We start from the raw sequence: 15,389 nt of genomic DNA on the forward strand, positions 1-15,389 counted from the left end.
ACAGTTGATGATGGCTGCGCTAAGAACAAATCAAACATTTTTCGAACGCTAAATCATCAGCTGATGAATCAGAGTCCTAGAGGAGATGAGGGAAGCATGCATGTATCCATGGTTAGCAGATGGAAGATCGTAAAAAATGTTGGTGTCTAACTATCGCTGGAACGTTTCCTTGTGCTACATGCGCGTTCGAATGAGAGACAGATAAGTAGGTAGCTCCCCGCCTCTCATTTCTGAAATAATCTCATCATATCATCCTCATTCTTCATTTATTCCAAGCCGAGCTTCGTGTGGACACGAGCTATCACTCCTCTGTTGGAGTGAATATAGAATATTGTAACTCTACTTTCCAATTGGTAACGACATCGATCTCTTAACTGCTTGAATACCTTATCATAAGACTCGAATCAGGATAATAAGGGAATCGAAAGGTAACAACATACATTCAATCCTGCTTATCGCAGTAGAAATTTGAACATCAAAAACTAATACGTCGTTTGCAGATATCAAAGCTCAACATGGCAGACCAGTACGGTGCTGCAGGCTATGATGCCCACACGAACGAATCTCAATCTCCCCAGAAGATGTCCATTGGGGAGTATTGCAGGACCCGAGTTTCTACACTCAAGCCTCCTATGCACAAGGCTCCTAACCCATTCAAACTTCTGGCTATGTTGAATGGAAAACAATGGCTATTCTTCCTTGTAGCGTTTGTTGCTTGGGTATGTTCTCAACCGTTGACACCATTGGTGTTTTCTCCCGCTAACTATTTTGCCTAGACTTGGGATGCGTTCGATTTCTTTACAGTCAGTCTCACTGTTTCGGACCTCGCAGAGGAGTTTCATAAGACTACTACGGACATCACATGGGGTATTACATTGGTTCTCATGTTGAGATCTGTTGGTTCTATCATCTTCGGACTCGCAGCAGATAGATATGGTAGAAAATGGCCCTTCATTGTCAACAACATCCTATTCATCATCCTCGAACTCGGTACCGGTTTCTGTCAAACCTACAAGCAATTCCTCGCGTGCAGAGCCCTATTCGGTATTGCAATGGGCGGATTGTATGGAAACGCTGCCGCTACCGCGCTTGAAGATTGTCCCGAAGAAGCTCGTGGTTTGATGTCTGGTATACTTCAACAAGGATATGCTTTCGGATATCTTCTCGCAACAGCTTTTGCTAGAGGATTGGTGAATACCACTAGCCATGGATGGAGACCTTTGTTCTGGTTCGGTGCAGGCCCGCCTGTTCTCATCATCATCTTCCGTCTCTGCCTCCCAGAAACAGATGCGTACAAGGAGCGTGTTCTTGTTCGAAATGAGCGAGGTAATATCGGAGCTACCTTCATTGCCGAAGGAAAGGTAGCATTGAGGGAGCATTGGCTCTTGTTGATTTACTTGGTACTTCTCATGGCTGGTTTTAACTTCATGGTAAGCTCTTTCCTCATCACTGATCGCAAGACACCTTACAGTATTCATACTAACCCAAATCCAGTCTCATGGTTCCCAAGATCTCTACCCAACCATGCTTAAAAATCAATACAACTTCTCCGCAAACGCTGTTACCGTCATCCAAGTCGTCGCCAATCTTGGTGCCATGACCGGTGGTACGTTGGTCGGTTACAGTTCCCAAATTTTCGGTCGTCGCTTCTCTATAATTGTCATATCCATCCTCGGCGGTGCTCTTCTCTACCCCTACACATACACTTCTTCCAGCGCCGTCATCGCCGCAGCCTTCTTCGAACAATTCTGCGTTCAAGGAGCCTGGGGTGTTATCCCCATCCATCTCATGGAACTTTCTCCTGGCTCTTTCCGAACATTTGTCGTCGGTACCGCATACCAACTCGGAAATCTCGTTTCCTCCGCTAGTTCGACTATCGAGGCCCAATTGGGAGAAAAATTCCCTCTTCCACCTAAAGGCAAAACGGCTCGTTTTGAATATGGAAAGGTTATTTGTATTTTCATGGGTTGTGTGTACGTCTATGTGATCATATTGACATTTGTGGGACCAGAGTATCTAAGAAGGAGCTTTGATGTTCAACATGATAGTGATTTGGCAGCGGCAGCAGGCCACGATACAATTGAGAAGAGTATGAAGAAGATGAGAGGAAATGGAGGTGTGGAGAACGAATCAACTGAGGATGTGGATGCAGGGTTGGAGAAGGGAAATGCGAGGAATATTGATTGAAGACAGATTTGGAGGGAAATGATGGGTGGAGTGCAAGGTACGAAAGGAATATATTGCTTTGGATACGGGTTTTTAATTGTTGGATGAGTATACGTCAATAAATAGCTCCATACGGGATGAATGAATTATGACATGACAAACTATATCTTGCAGCTTGCAGCGTGCCCATTTCTATCTTCTCTGCGTATCGTGGCTTGTAGTACAATTATACATACTATTCTACAACCCATTACGTACATAACTCAAGTGAAGACTATCGCGGTGAATTGCTGGGTGGGCTTCAAAAGCTCACTGAGAGGAGTCTGGCTCAAGAAGCGTTATAATATGGAACCACCAGGTATAAAATTACCCTCGGGTTTATATAAACTGACCAACTCTACCTGGTAATCTCTATAAAGGAACTCGACAAGGTGTGAGGAAGAAACTTTTGCCCGAATGGTTCAGTGCGGAAAACATTAGTCTCCAAGGTTTGTTGAATGATTTTGTTCAGAGTGGTCTTGGTGAAAAGAGTGATTCGTCTTAATGGTCAAAATTGGCCCAAATGCAAAAGAAAAATTCTGTGATGTCAATCATTGGGAGTGATGATATGTGTTATTCATTGCGTAAATATCACATTTCTAGTTGGATCTTGAGATCTCTTCAACCCTCCCAAGCGGATATTATGGTATATTATGCTTTATATGTTTCACCCGCACTACATCATATTTTCTGTGCCTTGGGGAATTCCAGACGCAATGCACTTACAAAAGGTCCTTAACCTAGTAAATTCAAGGTTGGACAATGAAAGTATCCAATGTCGAGGCTCCACTGAGAAAGCTCGAACTACTGAATCATGTAGTGTCCGAATCGTTCCAGGAGTCGTTCCTCGTCCAAGATTCATCACTATCCATCATCATCATTCGTTTCATTTCCTATTCAAAGTTCATCGTTTATCTCTCATCGCCTTTTAATTTACCAGGTATCTCTTCTAAGTCTTCCACACTCTCAATTTCCAACACTTTCGAAACTTCCGCAGTGTTCCTCATCAGCTCCTTAGCCCCAGCATACAACATTCGCTGTTCGGCATTGACTGTAGGTGGGAGGTAAAAGATTAGGACATATGGGACGGAGAGACGGCCAGAGGGCTAGGGTAGGTTAGCTTTTGGTGAGCAGAAAAGAAGCAAAGGGATAATATACCAGTGTGCAAGGATAGCTTAGGAGGATAAAGCGAGGTGAATGATCTGGCAGGTCGTCGCCTATGGATTCGAGATCTTTATATACAACTCCATCTTCGTCTTGTTTTATTTCGAGATTGCTTTTATCAATCAGATCTAAGGGATAAGAGGGAATCAGCAGACATTCCATTTCATATAAAAAATCCAGCAGTTCGATGATATTGTATATCCCATACTCATTTAGATAATATCAAAGTTGTTTCTCAGCAATAACCCGAGGGTTATATGAAGGTGGTGGTGCAACTGGTGTGTAATCATTGTGGGGTTTGGTTGGAGGAACGTTCAAATATCTTGAAAGGAGAGGGAGACAAACATATAACAGCTTGAGGATCACTTGCGCGCGAAGTCCCGAGTCTAAATTTACGTAGATGTGCCTTCGTTTCGGTGCTGAACGTATAAAGGCGCGATTCTGAAGACTAGATTGATCGAATTGGTTAATTGCGTGTTTTCAGGAGTAGGAAGGTTATGTTACCATAATGAAGATATCTATATATCAATGAATGCGTATTTGACAGGAGTGTGAATGAGGAGGTTGCTGTCGAGATTAAAGTAAGAGCTGGGTGTTTCCTTGTATGTCGAGATATGAACTTGTAAAGGTTTGAATATCAGACGGACAGACCAGGAAACTATAAGTGACGACTCACGAGGAGTGGGCTGTTTAGCTTCATTTCGGATAAAACTCGGATATGTAAGCAAACGAACAACACCAAAAAACCAACACAATTTAAAGATATGCAACAAATTGTCAAAATTGCGTATATTGGTCACATGAGTTAAGAATGATTGGACTAAGCAATCTCATATCCAGTGATAGAGTTTCAACATTGAGAAACTAGCTGAGAAACGCAAATTGCTACCCGTTTCCATCACTGAGCAGTCAGGATTTCTATTAGGTCCAGTATTCCGGATCGGCCCTTATGGTTATGGCTGGAACGTCAATGTATTTGTATGATATTCTACGCAGTTAGTTCTGTGCAGTCATCAAATTCAGAGGTAGTCTCTCTGACTTCCAGCATTTGAGTCATTCTCTTGTTAAGTTCCTGCACCCGAACCTCATAGGACTTCGATTGCAATAGTGGTCGGTGACAGAATCTCACATCCTGATCATCATGGTTGTAATTGTGGCCGGAGATACTGGCATGATGAGCAATTCGGCAGTCCAGAATCGATTGGATCCAAAAACTAACGTCGTTACGTTACGGGTACGCATCACAACATGTCTCACAACAGACATCGCACGCCAGCTAGGGGCTATCATCGGACTCTTCACATCGCCTCGAGAATTAGCAATCATTAGATTAAAAATCAGTTGCGTAGGTTTCAGACTGGCATTCGAACGTACTACGGATAGAGGTTGAGGTGGGCGGGCGGTACAAGTCACTGGAATATTGTATGAAGGGGAAGCCACGGGGCCAGGTAGTAATTGGCAAATAGATCATAGAGAGAGCATGATATGAGGGTTAGTCACGGAGTATTCTTGGGCATTGAGAACGGAGCATTCGATTATAGAATGGCCAGGTGCAGGGTCTGTTGAAGCAGGAGGGAATTGCGGTTGAGGGGGCCACATAGTGGGCTGGAAGACTTGTTGAAAAGGAAATATGGAAAATGAGGCTTTTAGTATCTTTTCAGCTGTTTTACGGTCGAAAATGTGAGTGATCACTAATTCTATCCTATATATCATGTTCAGCTCAGGGTCCAGGAAAGAATTCTTGAACTGTGTGTGTTCTTTCCAGGTTATCACGTGGTCGGGACAATTTCAGCTCTCGCAGCTAACTCCGTACGGAGTCGGGGGAATGTTGCGCACAGCCACGGCAGTTCCACCACTCAGTCTTACCTCTCTGACGGGACCCACTCTTAGGGGTTTTCGAGTAAAGTCCTCTTTTGACGTAAAGGATTCGCTTCCTCTGCGCGCGTAATGTACGTTTCGTTTACGTGCGTAACAATGTGCCTCAAGAAGTCGTCCTAGAATTTGGCCTGATCAGCGATATATCTAATTATAAGTCTGTACACGATGTCAAATGAATTAAGTATAAATCGAGGTATGTCCCTTTGATTCAATTTCGATATCATCACTCCATTTCACAATTCAACTGCCAAAACTTCAAACTTATCACTTCACTTCACCCAGTCTTCATTTCATAAAACCCAAATAAGATTCGTATATCAAACATGTCTATCACTACAGCCCAAGTTAACCCCTCAATCGCCCTTTTTGGTGCGACGGGTGGAACTGGGCTTGCAATACTCAATGAAATCCTCTCTTCCTCATCTACCACTCATCTTAATGTTTTGTGTCGCACCCCGTCCAAACTCTCTCAATTCTCGAATAAAACCATCTACCCCAATCTCCATATCATTCAAGGCGATATTCGCGATGCCACCGCCTTGAAATCCGCCCTTATCGACCCGGCCACCAATCTTCCCGTCGATATTGTCGTCTCTTCTCTAGGCATGACTCTCATCCGTTCTTCCACTTTCTCAATGAAATGGTCAGATCCAACTCTCTGTCAAGACGGTGTCAAAGGTATCTTGAGCACATTGGATTCTCTAGAAGTAGAATATGGACCAAAAAATATGAAGACGAAAGTGATAGTGGTGAGCACGACAGGAATTAGTAGGAAAGGGAGAGATATCCCTTGTAAGATGAGACCGCTTTACAGTCTTGGAAAAACCCCGTTTGAAGATAAGATACGAATGGAGGAGGAAATTGTGAGGTGGGCGGGAGAAGGAGAAGGAAAGAGGTGGATGGTGGTTAGGCCGAGTTTGTTGATTAATGGGGAAGCGAAGAGGACAGTGGTTAAGATTGGATGGGAGTTCCCTGGAGCTGGGTATAGAAACAGTGAAGATGAGCGAGAGAATAATGTGGTGGAGAAGGTGGAGGAAGAGGAGGATAAGTTGGAGATTGGATATCAGATCACTCGAGGAGGGGTTGGAAAGTGGATTTATGAAGAAGGCATTCGAAATGGAGGGAGGAGCGAATGGGAAGGAAGGTTTATGAGTTTGACATATTGATTTCCTTGGGGTTCTTTCTTGCAGGTGTTGTTTGTTAACTTCTTCTTTGCCCTAAATACCCTGTTCTTCGGCAAGATTTGATGTTAGAGCTATATAGTTTAGGACACTTTTTTTTCGACATTTGTTAGTATATTTCAAAGCCATGGTTTGCACTTCAGCTCTAGTCCCCCATAGCTTATGATATTCAATGAGATGTGTGAATTCTATAAACATAAGAGCTACTTTACTTCCATTTCTGAAAACACCCGTGCACTTGAATTTCGGCACCCGATTCTGAACTAGTTATTGACCCTCTCAATATGCAATTCTGAGAGCAATTTTCTTATGCTGTATTACGCGATTCTATGGATCAGCAGTGCTAACTAGTCATGAAAGACCTGGCTAGAGTTGCAGTATCAGCATGTTCTAAAGAAGTTGTTTCATTTCCGTTGTTCAAAATGATTTATTCATGTCTGAGTAATCACTTGTCTGAATGGTACAATTTTTTTGGGAATCTAAAGTAACAATTCAAAGTGTAAATCACTACTCCTTCCTCATCTACGCAAGCCTCAAAGCTCATTAACATTATCCATCTCGATCATCTCATAATAGACCATAGGCACTCGATCGAACTCACTACCATCCCATCGCTCCTATTCACGTCATCTTCTCTTCCTAGACTAGCCACTCCGCAATCAAGTAAATGATAACCATAGCCAAGACCAAAGCAGCAATCCCAACAACAATACCATTAATTATCACAAGCCCGAAACCTGCCATACCGGCACTTTGAAATAACGCAAATATACCACCAGCAGTGACGTTTCCGAGGATCGCCTGGGTAAGTGAGGCTATAGATCCTAATGTAGGTCTGCATTAGTCGACTACCTCAGACGAAGGAGCAACTTAAAAAAGATAACCAACAGGGGATGCATGATGGAAGTGTTGGAAGATTTGGAACTTAATTACCGGCAACAGGACCCAAGGTCACAAAGCCTAAGAGAGCAAGTAATGGTGCGGTAAAAATGCCAGGCCAGATAATCACGAGAATGCTCAGAAGTCCAAGGGCTATTGGAACTCGGTGCTCGCAGATGAATTGAACAAAGCGTGATGCTAATGGACGCACATGAGTACGGTATAAACGATTGATTGCAGAAATGATGCCGTCGAGTGTTGGCCTGACTTCACGACGGAACCATTTTTTGAAGGTGAAAAATGTCGAAGTCAAGGAGGTTGAAAATACTTTGCAGCCACGTCTAAGTGTAGAGACGAAATTGGTCATTTTAAATATTGATTGATTTTTTGGCTTGTTGAAGGACTTGTATCAGCATGCAAGTTGATCGAGAGCGGACGAGGTACAACACATGTTGTGCTTGAATAACTCGAGTCGAGGACTTGAGATCAGATCTTTATAGATATATAGGGGTTTCTAGAGCGTGAGACAATACGATGACTTTCTAGATGGCTCAGACCCTTTCCTAATATCTGACTGATATAACAAATTATTGTCGATCCACAGCCTTCTCTCTGATTCTTCGAGCGTGTAGGTATGCAGGCTTGCACACCAGAATCTGATTAAGTTTTACAATGTAGTTTTCTCCCAAAAGTAAATTTTTGCAACATTCAAGGATTCTTTTTCACGACTACTTCTGTTTGTTACGGGAAGCTACTTTCGGAGAAATGTGTGTTTGTACCGAGGGTCGACCGGCTGCTTACTTTTTAGGGAATATACGCACATGCGCCACAACAAAGAAAATCCTATTACTCCTGATCAAGTTGAAAACTGCATGTCCTCTACGTTGAGCTATCATCCACAATGCACAGTTCCTGTCGAGCTCCCGTGCGGAAAGCTGCATCACGACCCAGGATCGCGCGTTTGAAAATTGCAGTTTAGAGATCAAATAAGCTCCAATCCTCCATTTCCTTTGCCCAAGCCCTCGCAGAACTTGTTGGATATCTATCATAGCGTTTATATATTCTGAAGCGAGCGCAGAGAGATCACTTGGACAAACGGCCAGATGGGATATCGGAGCGATTATCATCGTCATTGAAATCGCTACCTGAGATTCCACAATCCGCCCGTTCATCTTAAGGCATCATATCGGAGAATGCATGGCCTGGAACCTCGGAGCCCTTACTAAGAGGCAAAGAACTGAGAACAAGCGTAAAATAAGCCGAAGTCCCTGATGAAGAAATGCTAAAATTTGTAACAGGAATGATAGGAGCTTCATTATTAGACATTTCTACTAGCTCTAGACACTAGAGTTGTACTATTAGATAGATAGATTGTAGAAAGAATCGATAATGGGAGACTTGCATTGCTTGTTGCAAACGTGTGATTGTACAATTTTTATTTTTGCAGAAAAATCGCAATCCGCACGTGGCGCGACTACAATTGAAATAGTAATCGAGTGTGGATGGGATGAGTCCTGAAAGGAAGTAGAGGAGTGGGTACATCATGACTACGGTTGCTGACCATCTGCAGGTTTATGAAATCGGATCCCGAATTCGAAATTAATGCAGCCAAATGAGCGGATCGAAAGGCGATAGTATCTCCATGCGTTTAAAGTCAACCCTGATGACGAAAAATACTGTGATCAACGCCAAAGCCATGCATCCAAGAAAACTTGGAAGGATGGTGTGGCTGATGTTGGTGGCACTGAGACCTTCTGTGAGAGGATGAAGGGGTCCAGCTCGGTTAGGGACATCGGTTGGCCAAGGATATCGGTTACACAAGCTCGACAAGTTACCAATCACCCCGGTCGAGAAGTCTCTTGTTGCATATCTCAGAGTTTGTGGTTCCGCGGGGTAATGACTGCACACATATCCTGATATTTCCATTTAACTTTCACGATAATCATGACCAATTAGTCTAGGGATGAATAACTGTCAGCTAATTCGTGTGAAATTTCGGGGAAAACATGACGGTTGAAAATCAATTGTGGCGCCATAACATGTAGTTATTCTTCCAAAATTAAGAGTTCTTCAATATTGGAAGCTTGCTCTGCCTTGCTAGTGTGGAGTAATTATTACCTTGATCGCATTTCTTCAGTTTTCACTATCCTCACAACCAGTACCATCTAACTATTGATGCGGACCCATAGCATACTACTTTGTCAATTATTCGTAATTATTTTATCCTAAATTTTAAGAACAGAAATTGAAGAAAAAAGAAGATTCCCATTTATTTAGTATATCATACCGAGTACAAATATGTTTAGCCATAAAACCCTTCCCCGAATACCGTAGCAGAAATAAGTCGCTAAAAACTTTCAATTAAACATAAGTAAATCACCGTTGGAACCCTGTCCTACTGCAGGTTGATAAACTTGCTCGGGTGCGTTCTGATTAACCACATATTGCATCTCGCCTCTTCCAACGGTAGGACTACCACCAAATCCTTCATCCTGTCCATTCAAGTTCATGCTTGCCATTTGCTGGCCAACACCGGCAAAGAACGCATCTGCTGCATCGACTGCTGCAGCGAGATCACCTTGTCCACCGGGTTTCATCATAGGTTGAGAGTTTCCAAATGCAGAAAGTGATTTCTGAGCGTCCAAATCCCCATTTGGAAGATGTTGCTTTTGTAGAGCGGGCGAGTCTGTAAGGCGACGTGGGCGAGCGGAACGGAATACTTGCTGGACAGGTTTAAGGTAAACAGTAGCGAGAGTTCCAACGTTAAGGCACATTTCCTCGAGAGTGGCAGGGTCGAGTTTCTCCGATTCAGCTGTGATCGGAGGCTTTTCACCCATAACGATAGCTTTGGCGGTGGCCATATCTGAAGATAGCAGACGCCAGTACATGTAACCTCTGTCCCGCAAATCTGGGTTATCTGTGTCTTCTGTGGCCCATTTCAACACTTTAGGGACAAGTTCTTGCCCTTTTGTTGGCCTTTGAATGAACAATTTGACGGTCGCCGTGAGAAGAGCAAGTTGAACTTCCACTGGCTCATCCGCGAATGAATAGAGAAAATCTTCAAGTAATACATCTGAGTTTTCTATCCGAGAGGCATATTGTCCGATAACCCAAATCATGGCAGCCTTAGCTTCGGGTTCATCTAGCGAATCCAAATTCTCGCACAATGTGCCAATTATGGACTCGTACTGATTAGGGTACTTTCTGAAAATGTTTCGAATTACCACTGTTGCTTCTTGTACAATGTATGTGACCTTTGTGGCCACTAGCTCCAGCAATGTGTTAATACACTGTCTAGCCGCAGGCTCGATTTTGATAGCAAGCTTTCCGATTGCTCGGACTGATTTGCGGACGAAGTGAACATCAATTTCTGTGGCGTATTCTCTCAATTCGGTAAGCACCTCTTGGATGTTCTTTTCGTTCGCCAACATGAAGATCAACTCCAGCTTGGTAACTTTGACATAAATTGGGTCATTATATTTACAGAAGAATACTCGAATATCGTTGCGTAGAACTTCCGGCCTTCTTTGTAATATTAACAGTGCATTCCGTAATGCGAGATATTGAACCTCTGGACCCTTCGCCAATAGAGTGACTAGAGGGGGTGAGAGCTTCCGGCATAATGCCGATATTTGCTTTTGATCATTAATGTAGTTCATGAGGTACAAAACTACTCTTATGCATGTAAGAACGACTGCAGAATTTGAATGTGATAAACGTGGAGATATGCGCTCCGCGAGCAATAAAGCCTCGGAGGACTCTTGTGGAACATACGACATTAAAGCTTCCAAGATATATGTTTGGCCCCACCTGGTAATGTTAGGTCGTTCAATGGGAAATTGGAGAGTAGGATGCTTACTCGGAACAGTCTGGGAGAATTTGAACCATCTTAGAGGCATTGCCGTAGTCAATGGTTAACTTGATAGCATCACTCCTCTCCCAGATATCCATCAAGCTGGCCAATGCACTAGCCACAACCGTTGGGTTATCGTCCCTCAACATCGAATTTAATCTGTCGATTAGATCTGAGCCTTCAACCAAATGCCTATCATGATCGTATAATTTTGCGACACAGAAAGCTGCCGTCTTGCGAACATACGGGTCTGCGTCTCGAAGGAGTTGCTTTGTAGGTGGTACTGTAGCTTCGACAAAATCTCGAACGTGAATGTATGACATTGTGCGCAATGCAAGAGCTCTGACAAGAGGATTGGAGTCATTCATATCCTAGTCCGCAATGGTTAGTTTCAGCAAGGAAGTGCAGAATTTGGAACTTGCCTCTTGCAAAGTAGGTAAAGCCTTGACAGCGACATCTGGTTTCATACGAGCATAGTTGACCAGAAACAGGAAGCACCTACTTTTGCGTCAGTTATTCATTCGCGCAACTTTTAATGTAATTAGTCAACCCACATCTTCTTAATCTCCAAGCTGGGTATTTGCATACACCCAACAATATCTGGAAACAGAGCGACCATATCATTGTTGCTCATGGTCATGTTGGCTACAATCTTCTTCAAAGCGATCTTCTTCGCGGCATGGTTTTTGTCTTTCTTCCCACCACTGTTCAATTCCAATCTTAGTTCCGCGACTTTGCCCTGTGGAGAACGATTATAAAGTGAGCCAACTGATCCATATCCGGTTGGTGGTATATAGGAGGGTAGAAACATGATAGCAGGGTGCGCCTTCATTGTGAACTCCGGGATGATTGAAATCTTGCAGACTATAAGACCCCAAGCATCTTAGGTGCTACAAATATGCAACAGATCGGGCGAGCACATGAAGGGAAGTTGAGGCGCAAATGATATATAATAAACTGTGAAATTGTATGATAATTGATTCAAGTGACATACCCTTGCAAAGAGCTTCGCATCTCCCCCGCCTGAGCTCATGATGTGCGAGCCTCAATCCCTTTGTGTGTATGGTGACTTTGTCGCTGTACCTTCGATCGTACACGAAACCCCTCCCAGTTCAATCTCGTAAGAAATGCGTCGACCACTGAGATCGTTTGTTTCTCAAGCCGGCACCACAGGGTAAATCGATAATGCGCCACAATCACCGGCAGTATGATATTTGAGTTTGTCGCAGATATCTCTCCATCGACTTGAGGAATCTTAAATTTCGCAGATACAATTTCATCAAATGTAAATGCAATGTTTGTAATTCGTGGAGCTCAGTACGGACTTTGAGAACGACGTGAAGTAAAGATCATCTAAAGGGGTGGCTCTAGTAAGCTCGGGATCGCGGATTTAAGCTAGCGTGGGAAGCTTGTTCCATGAACAGCGAGACAGTGTACCGCTCTGAGCCGCTTCCTTGCTACCTGCTAGGTACCGTAGGCATTAATATTTTTAGTTTCTGCCTTAATACCTAATTTGACACGACGTGCGACGACGACAATCTACAAAGAATACGAGGCTCTTCTATTATCCTTCAACCGCCGAATCGTAACTTATCAATATGGCGGAGCTCGCGATTCCACCACCTCCCCCTCCCCCTCAATGGGTTGTAGATCTTAATACTCCACCATTATCGAAGCCAAAATCAGCAGGTATTCCAGATCCTCCAGGATACACAGCTTCCTCCTCTTCAAGCCGAGTATGTTACTTCCAACCCATATACTATTGACCGTCTGCTGAAAATCGTGTTCTCCAGAAACAAACCACCAAAACCCCACGACAACCTCCGACTCCCGCTGAAATGGATACACTGAAGCTTAAGAAAGCATGGGAAGTGGCTTTGGCCCCTGTCAAACAACTTCCAATGACGGCGATTATGATGTACATGTCAGGAAACTCTCTTCAAATATTTTCCATCATGATGGTGGTTATGGCGTTCAAAAATCCCCTGATGGGGCTCATGGCTACAAATCAAGCATTTGAACGTTTTGAGAGTGAAGGAACAAGAGGAAAATTGGGTGTAGTTAAATTGGCATATGTTGCATGTCAAGTGATAGCTTTGGCGCTAGGAATATGGAAAGTTAATGGAATGGGATTATTACCGTAAGTTGTCTGTACAAATGACTCGAGGTAAAATGCTAATGGCACTGCAGTACTACAAGGTCGGATTGGTTAGCTTGGGAGACAGCAAGGGATCCTCTAGAACGAGCTATTCCAGCTTTCTGAGGTATTTGGCTTGCGACGAATGTACGTTATGGCGTTAGGATACCATGGAACTATGAACAAATAAAGCATGTCAGGGCATATATGTTACGCTGATGTAACAGAAGTCTCGTGAGCGATTGTTCAAACGAGATAGTACAGATTTCAAACAAAACACACCACAGAGACTATCAGCGACATATATGCGCAGTGTTGGAGAGTGATGAATGATGTTACTTTATCTGGAATATTGAAATATGCACTCATTCGAGGTACGCCGCAGCACAAACCTCCCATGCTAATGCATCCTGATCCCACCCCGAATTCGATGTCAGATGATAGTCTTAAAACTCTAGAGAGACAAAATCGCATTCATGCCATAGATCTATCTGCAAGTGCAGACACAGATTTCCTTCGACACACCGCACTGACTGCCCTTAAATCTTATCTCCATCCTTCGATCAACTAAATGCGACTCCATACTGTGCCTGCCCCTATATTCTTTGAGAATATACTTTGAGATTTCGAATGCCTTCGATCTTGCATTAAATCTCCCCTAAAACAATCTCGCAAAATACCTGTCGACCAGCACTATCCTTAGATATTATTTACTTTCTTGGTAGATCTTACTGTCGGAGTTTCCTTTAACTGCGATTCCAACGCTTCCTTTACTTTATCAGTGTCTATGAAGTCCTCCATCAACAACTGTAATCGCGTTACCCTGCATTTATCGCATTTTTCATGAGAGCATTTGCTACATTTGTCCAAATTCATCTTATTACGTTGACCGCACTTGAATCTCAAGTTAGCACATTATTAGCTTCTTGTATTATTCTTGGGATTAAACTCACCCCTTGATTATCCCTCGATGCATTATCACAGCACATCCACATTGTGTCGCTGATGCTTGAAAAGTAAGGCATGTTGTTTAGCAACTCTTATACTAGTTGCTGGCTGTAAAATGACTTGTAAAGTTTGTTATCAATCTAGATGGATTTGCCGTCGTTGTATTGTGTCTGCAGAGTGATAACTTCAAGAGGTCTAGAGTAATATCCTTCAAAATTTATATGTTGTATCATGAAGTGATGGCGGGAAGCTAGAGGGAGCTAGTTGTAGCCTACGGCTAGGTTGTGGGTTAGGTGTTGATGGAACATGTTCAGTACGGCCGTGAATAACTTCAAACTTTTAATCTATCCTTTGTACAGAGGACAATCATCAATTGGGTTTATATACTGCAGTGGGATTGAATAAATGTTAGATGGTGGCACCGGTAGGGTAGCCAAACAATACCAGGGCCTGGATTTACTTATTATCAAGACTGAACATCGTTCAACATCCAACTGCGTTAATATATCGAGAGCCTTTCTGTAAATTTCGATTCATCAAAGTAGCCAAGGTCAAATCTGCGGTCACGAATAGTAAGTATCGTCTGAACATCATTCTTTGTTATCATAAAGCTTGCCCAGGGACGTCATAATGTGAGTTTCCCCTTCAAACCCACCAAGCGATCGTTGTTTTCTAAATGTTTGTGATTCCTCAACTGTGTCTCTCCAATAGGGCAAATGGGAGCTTCCTTTACAACATAACTTGTGACGTTACGTGTGTGAAGCTCTTTGGTTTTCGTCAACCTTGCTGTTAACGCACGCCATTTTCTATTCCCTCGATCACTCCCTCCCAATCCTAACTGAGAACATTTCTTCAATTTAGATTGAAATTAATATATAGGAGAACCCTAACCTATTTCTTCTGTTTGTCAAGAAAAGCTTAGAAGCTTCTCATTTTGCTCCATAGTCATTTTTGACTGCCGAAACAGTTTCACCGATGAAAGACAGCTCCTATATCTTGTCAAAGAGAATACGTTTCAATGTAGTTGGTCTCAACAATCGACAGTTGATATGTATACAAAGTCATGTGCAAAAGCTCCAAAAAATGTTACGGGCTGGCCAACGAGTGTATACGTGCTCGAATTACCTACAAGCTCAGATCCAGC

The 15,389-nt window shown here is 43.1% G+C and overlaps 9 protein-coding genes across 9 annotated transcripts; 4 read left to right on the forward strand and 5 right to left on the reverse strand.

The window, feature by feature from the left end:
- Nucleotides 1–262: 262 nt before the first annotated feature.
- On the forward strand, nt 263–2,336 carry EAE98_006951 (uncharacterized protein). Its single transcript, XM_038954574.1, has 4 exons — nt 263–428; nt 501–719; nt 777–1,430; nt 1,495–2,336. Exons 2-4 carry the CDS (start codon nt 516–518, stop codon nt 2,185–2,187), a joined length of 1,551 nt encoding a protein of 516 aa, XP_038809254.1. The 5' UTR covers nt 263–428; nt 501–515; the 3' UTR covers nt 2,188–2,336.
- Nucleotides 2,337–3,116: 780 nt separating this feature from the next.
- On the reverse strand, nt 3,117–3,876 carry EAE98_006952 (uncharacterized protein; the record flags this gene model as incomplete). Its single annotated transcript, XM_038954575.1, has 4 exons — nt 3,117–3,311; nt 3,364–3,497; nt 3,715–3,817; nt 3,874–3,876. 4 exons carry the CDS (start codon nt 3,874–3,876, stop codon nt 3,117–3,119), a joined length of 435 nt encoding a protein of 144 aa, XP_038809255.1.
- Nucleotides 3,877–4,510: 634 nt separating this feature from the next.
- EAE98_006953 (uncharacterized protein) lies at nt 4,511–4,759 on the forward strand (the record flags this gene model as incomplete). The annotated part of the gene is made up of 1 exon (XM_038954576.1): nt 4,511–4,759. The coding sequence occupies one exon, from the start codon at nt 4,511–4,513 to the stop codon at nt 4,757–4,759; it is 249 nt and encodes an 82-aa protein (XP_038809256.1).
- An 811-nt stretch (nt 4,760–5,570) lies between these two features.
- Nucleotides 5,571–6,413, forward strand: EAE98_006954 (uncharacterized protein; the record flags this gene model as incomplete). The annotated part of the gene is made up of 1 exon (XM_038954577.1): nt 5,571–6,413. The coding sequence occupies one exon, from the start codon at nt 5,571–5,573 to the stop codon at nt 6,411–6,413; it is 843 nt and encodes a 280-aa protein (XP_038809257.1).
- Nucleotides 6,414–7,067: 654 nt separating this feature from the next.
- On the reverse strand, nt 7,068–7,674 carry EAE98_006955 (uncharacterized protein; the record flags this gene model as incomplete). Its single annotated transcript, XM_038954578.1, has 2 exons — nt 7,068–7,252; nt 7,362–7,674. 2 exons carry the CDS (start codon nt 7,672–7,674, stop codon nt 7,068–7,070), a joined length of 498 nt encoding a protein of 165 aa, XP_038809258.1.
- Nucleotides 7,675–8,480: 806 nt separating this feature from the next.
- Nucleotides 8,481–8,849, reverse strand: EAE98_006956 (uncharacterized protein; the record flags this gene model as incomplete). Its single annotated transcript, XM_038954579.1, is given in 2 exon segments — nt 8,481–8,651; nt 8,664–8,849. 2 exon segments carry the CDS (start codon nt 8,847–8,849, stop codon nt 8,481–8,483), a joined length of 357 nt encoding a protein of 118 aa, XP_038809259.1.
- An 815-nt stretch (nt 8,850–9,664) lies between these two features.
- Nucleotides 9,665–12,193, reverse strand: EAE98_006957 (uncharacterized protein; the record flags this gene model as incomplete). Its single annotated transcript, XM_038954580.1, has 5 exons — nt 9,665–11,117; nt 11,167–11,531; nt 11,583–11,658; nt 11,715–11,899; nt 12,155–12,193. 5 exons carry the CDS (start codon nt 12,191–12,193, stop codon nt 9,665–9,667), a joined length of 2,118 nt encoding a protein of 705 aa, XP_038809260.1.
- A 345-nt stretch (nt 12,194–12,538) lies between these two features.
- On the forward strand, nt 12,539–14,061 carry EAE98_006958 (uncharacterized protein). The gene is made up of 3 exons (XM_038954581.1): nt 12,539–12,896; nt 12,954–13,300; nt 13,351–14,061. The coding sequence occupies exons 1-3, from the start codon at nt 12,759–12,761 to the stop codon at nt 13,421–13,423; spliced, it is 558 nt and encodes a 185-aa protein (XP_038809261.1). The 5' UTR covers nt 12,539–12,758; the 3' UTR covers nt 13,424–14,061.
- EAE98_006959 (uncharacterized protein) lies at nt 13,997–14,322 on the reverse strand (the record flags this gene model as incomplete). Its single annotated transcript, XM_038954582.1, has 2 exons — nt 13,997–14,191; nt 14,251–14,322. 2 exons carry the CDS (start codon nt 14,320–14,322, stop codon nt 13,997–13,999), a joined length of 267 nt encoding a protein of 88 aa, XP_038809262.1.
- Nucleotides 14,323–15,389: the final 1,067 nt, after the last annotated feature.

The sequence above is a fragment of the Botrytis deweyae genome (assembly GCF_014898535.1).
Source record: "Botrytis deweyae strain B1 chromosome Unknown BDEW_015, whole genome shotgun sequence".
Classification (NCBI taxonomy): Eukaryota; Fungi; Ascomycota; class Leotiomycetes; order Helotiales; family Sclerotiniaceae; genus Botrytis; species Botrytis deweyae.

Excerpts from the sequence above, each read along its gene's own strand:
- EAE98_006951 (XM_038954574.1), top strand. The coding sequence starts at position 516 with ATGGCAGACCAGTACGGTGCTGCAGGCTATGATGCCCACACGAACGAA. Across the intron at positions 720-776 it reads TTGTAGCGTTTGTTGCTTGG|ACTTGGGATGCGTTCGATTT; the intron begins GTATGTTCTCAA and ends TATTTTGCCTAG. Across the intron at positions 1,431-1,494 it reads TGGCTGGTTTTAACTTCATG|TCTCATGGTTCCCAAGATCT; the intron begins GTAAGCTCTTTC and ends ACCCAAATCCAG.
- EAE98_006958 (XM_038954581.1), top strand. The coding sequence starts at position 12,759 with ATGGCGGAGCTCGCGATTCCACCACCTCCCCCTCCCCCTCAATGGGTT. Across the intron at positions 12,897-12,953 it reads CTTCCTCCTCTTCAAGCCGA|AAACAAACCACCAAAACCCC; the intron begins GTATGTTACTTC and ends CGTGTTCTCCAG. Across the intron at positions 13,301-13,350 it reads AATGGAATGGGATTATTACC|TACTACAAGGTCGGATTGGT; the intron begins GTAAGTTGTCTG and ends ATGGCACTGCAG.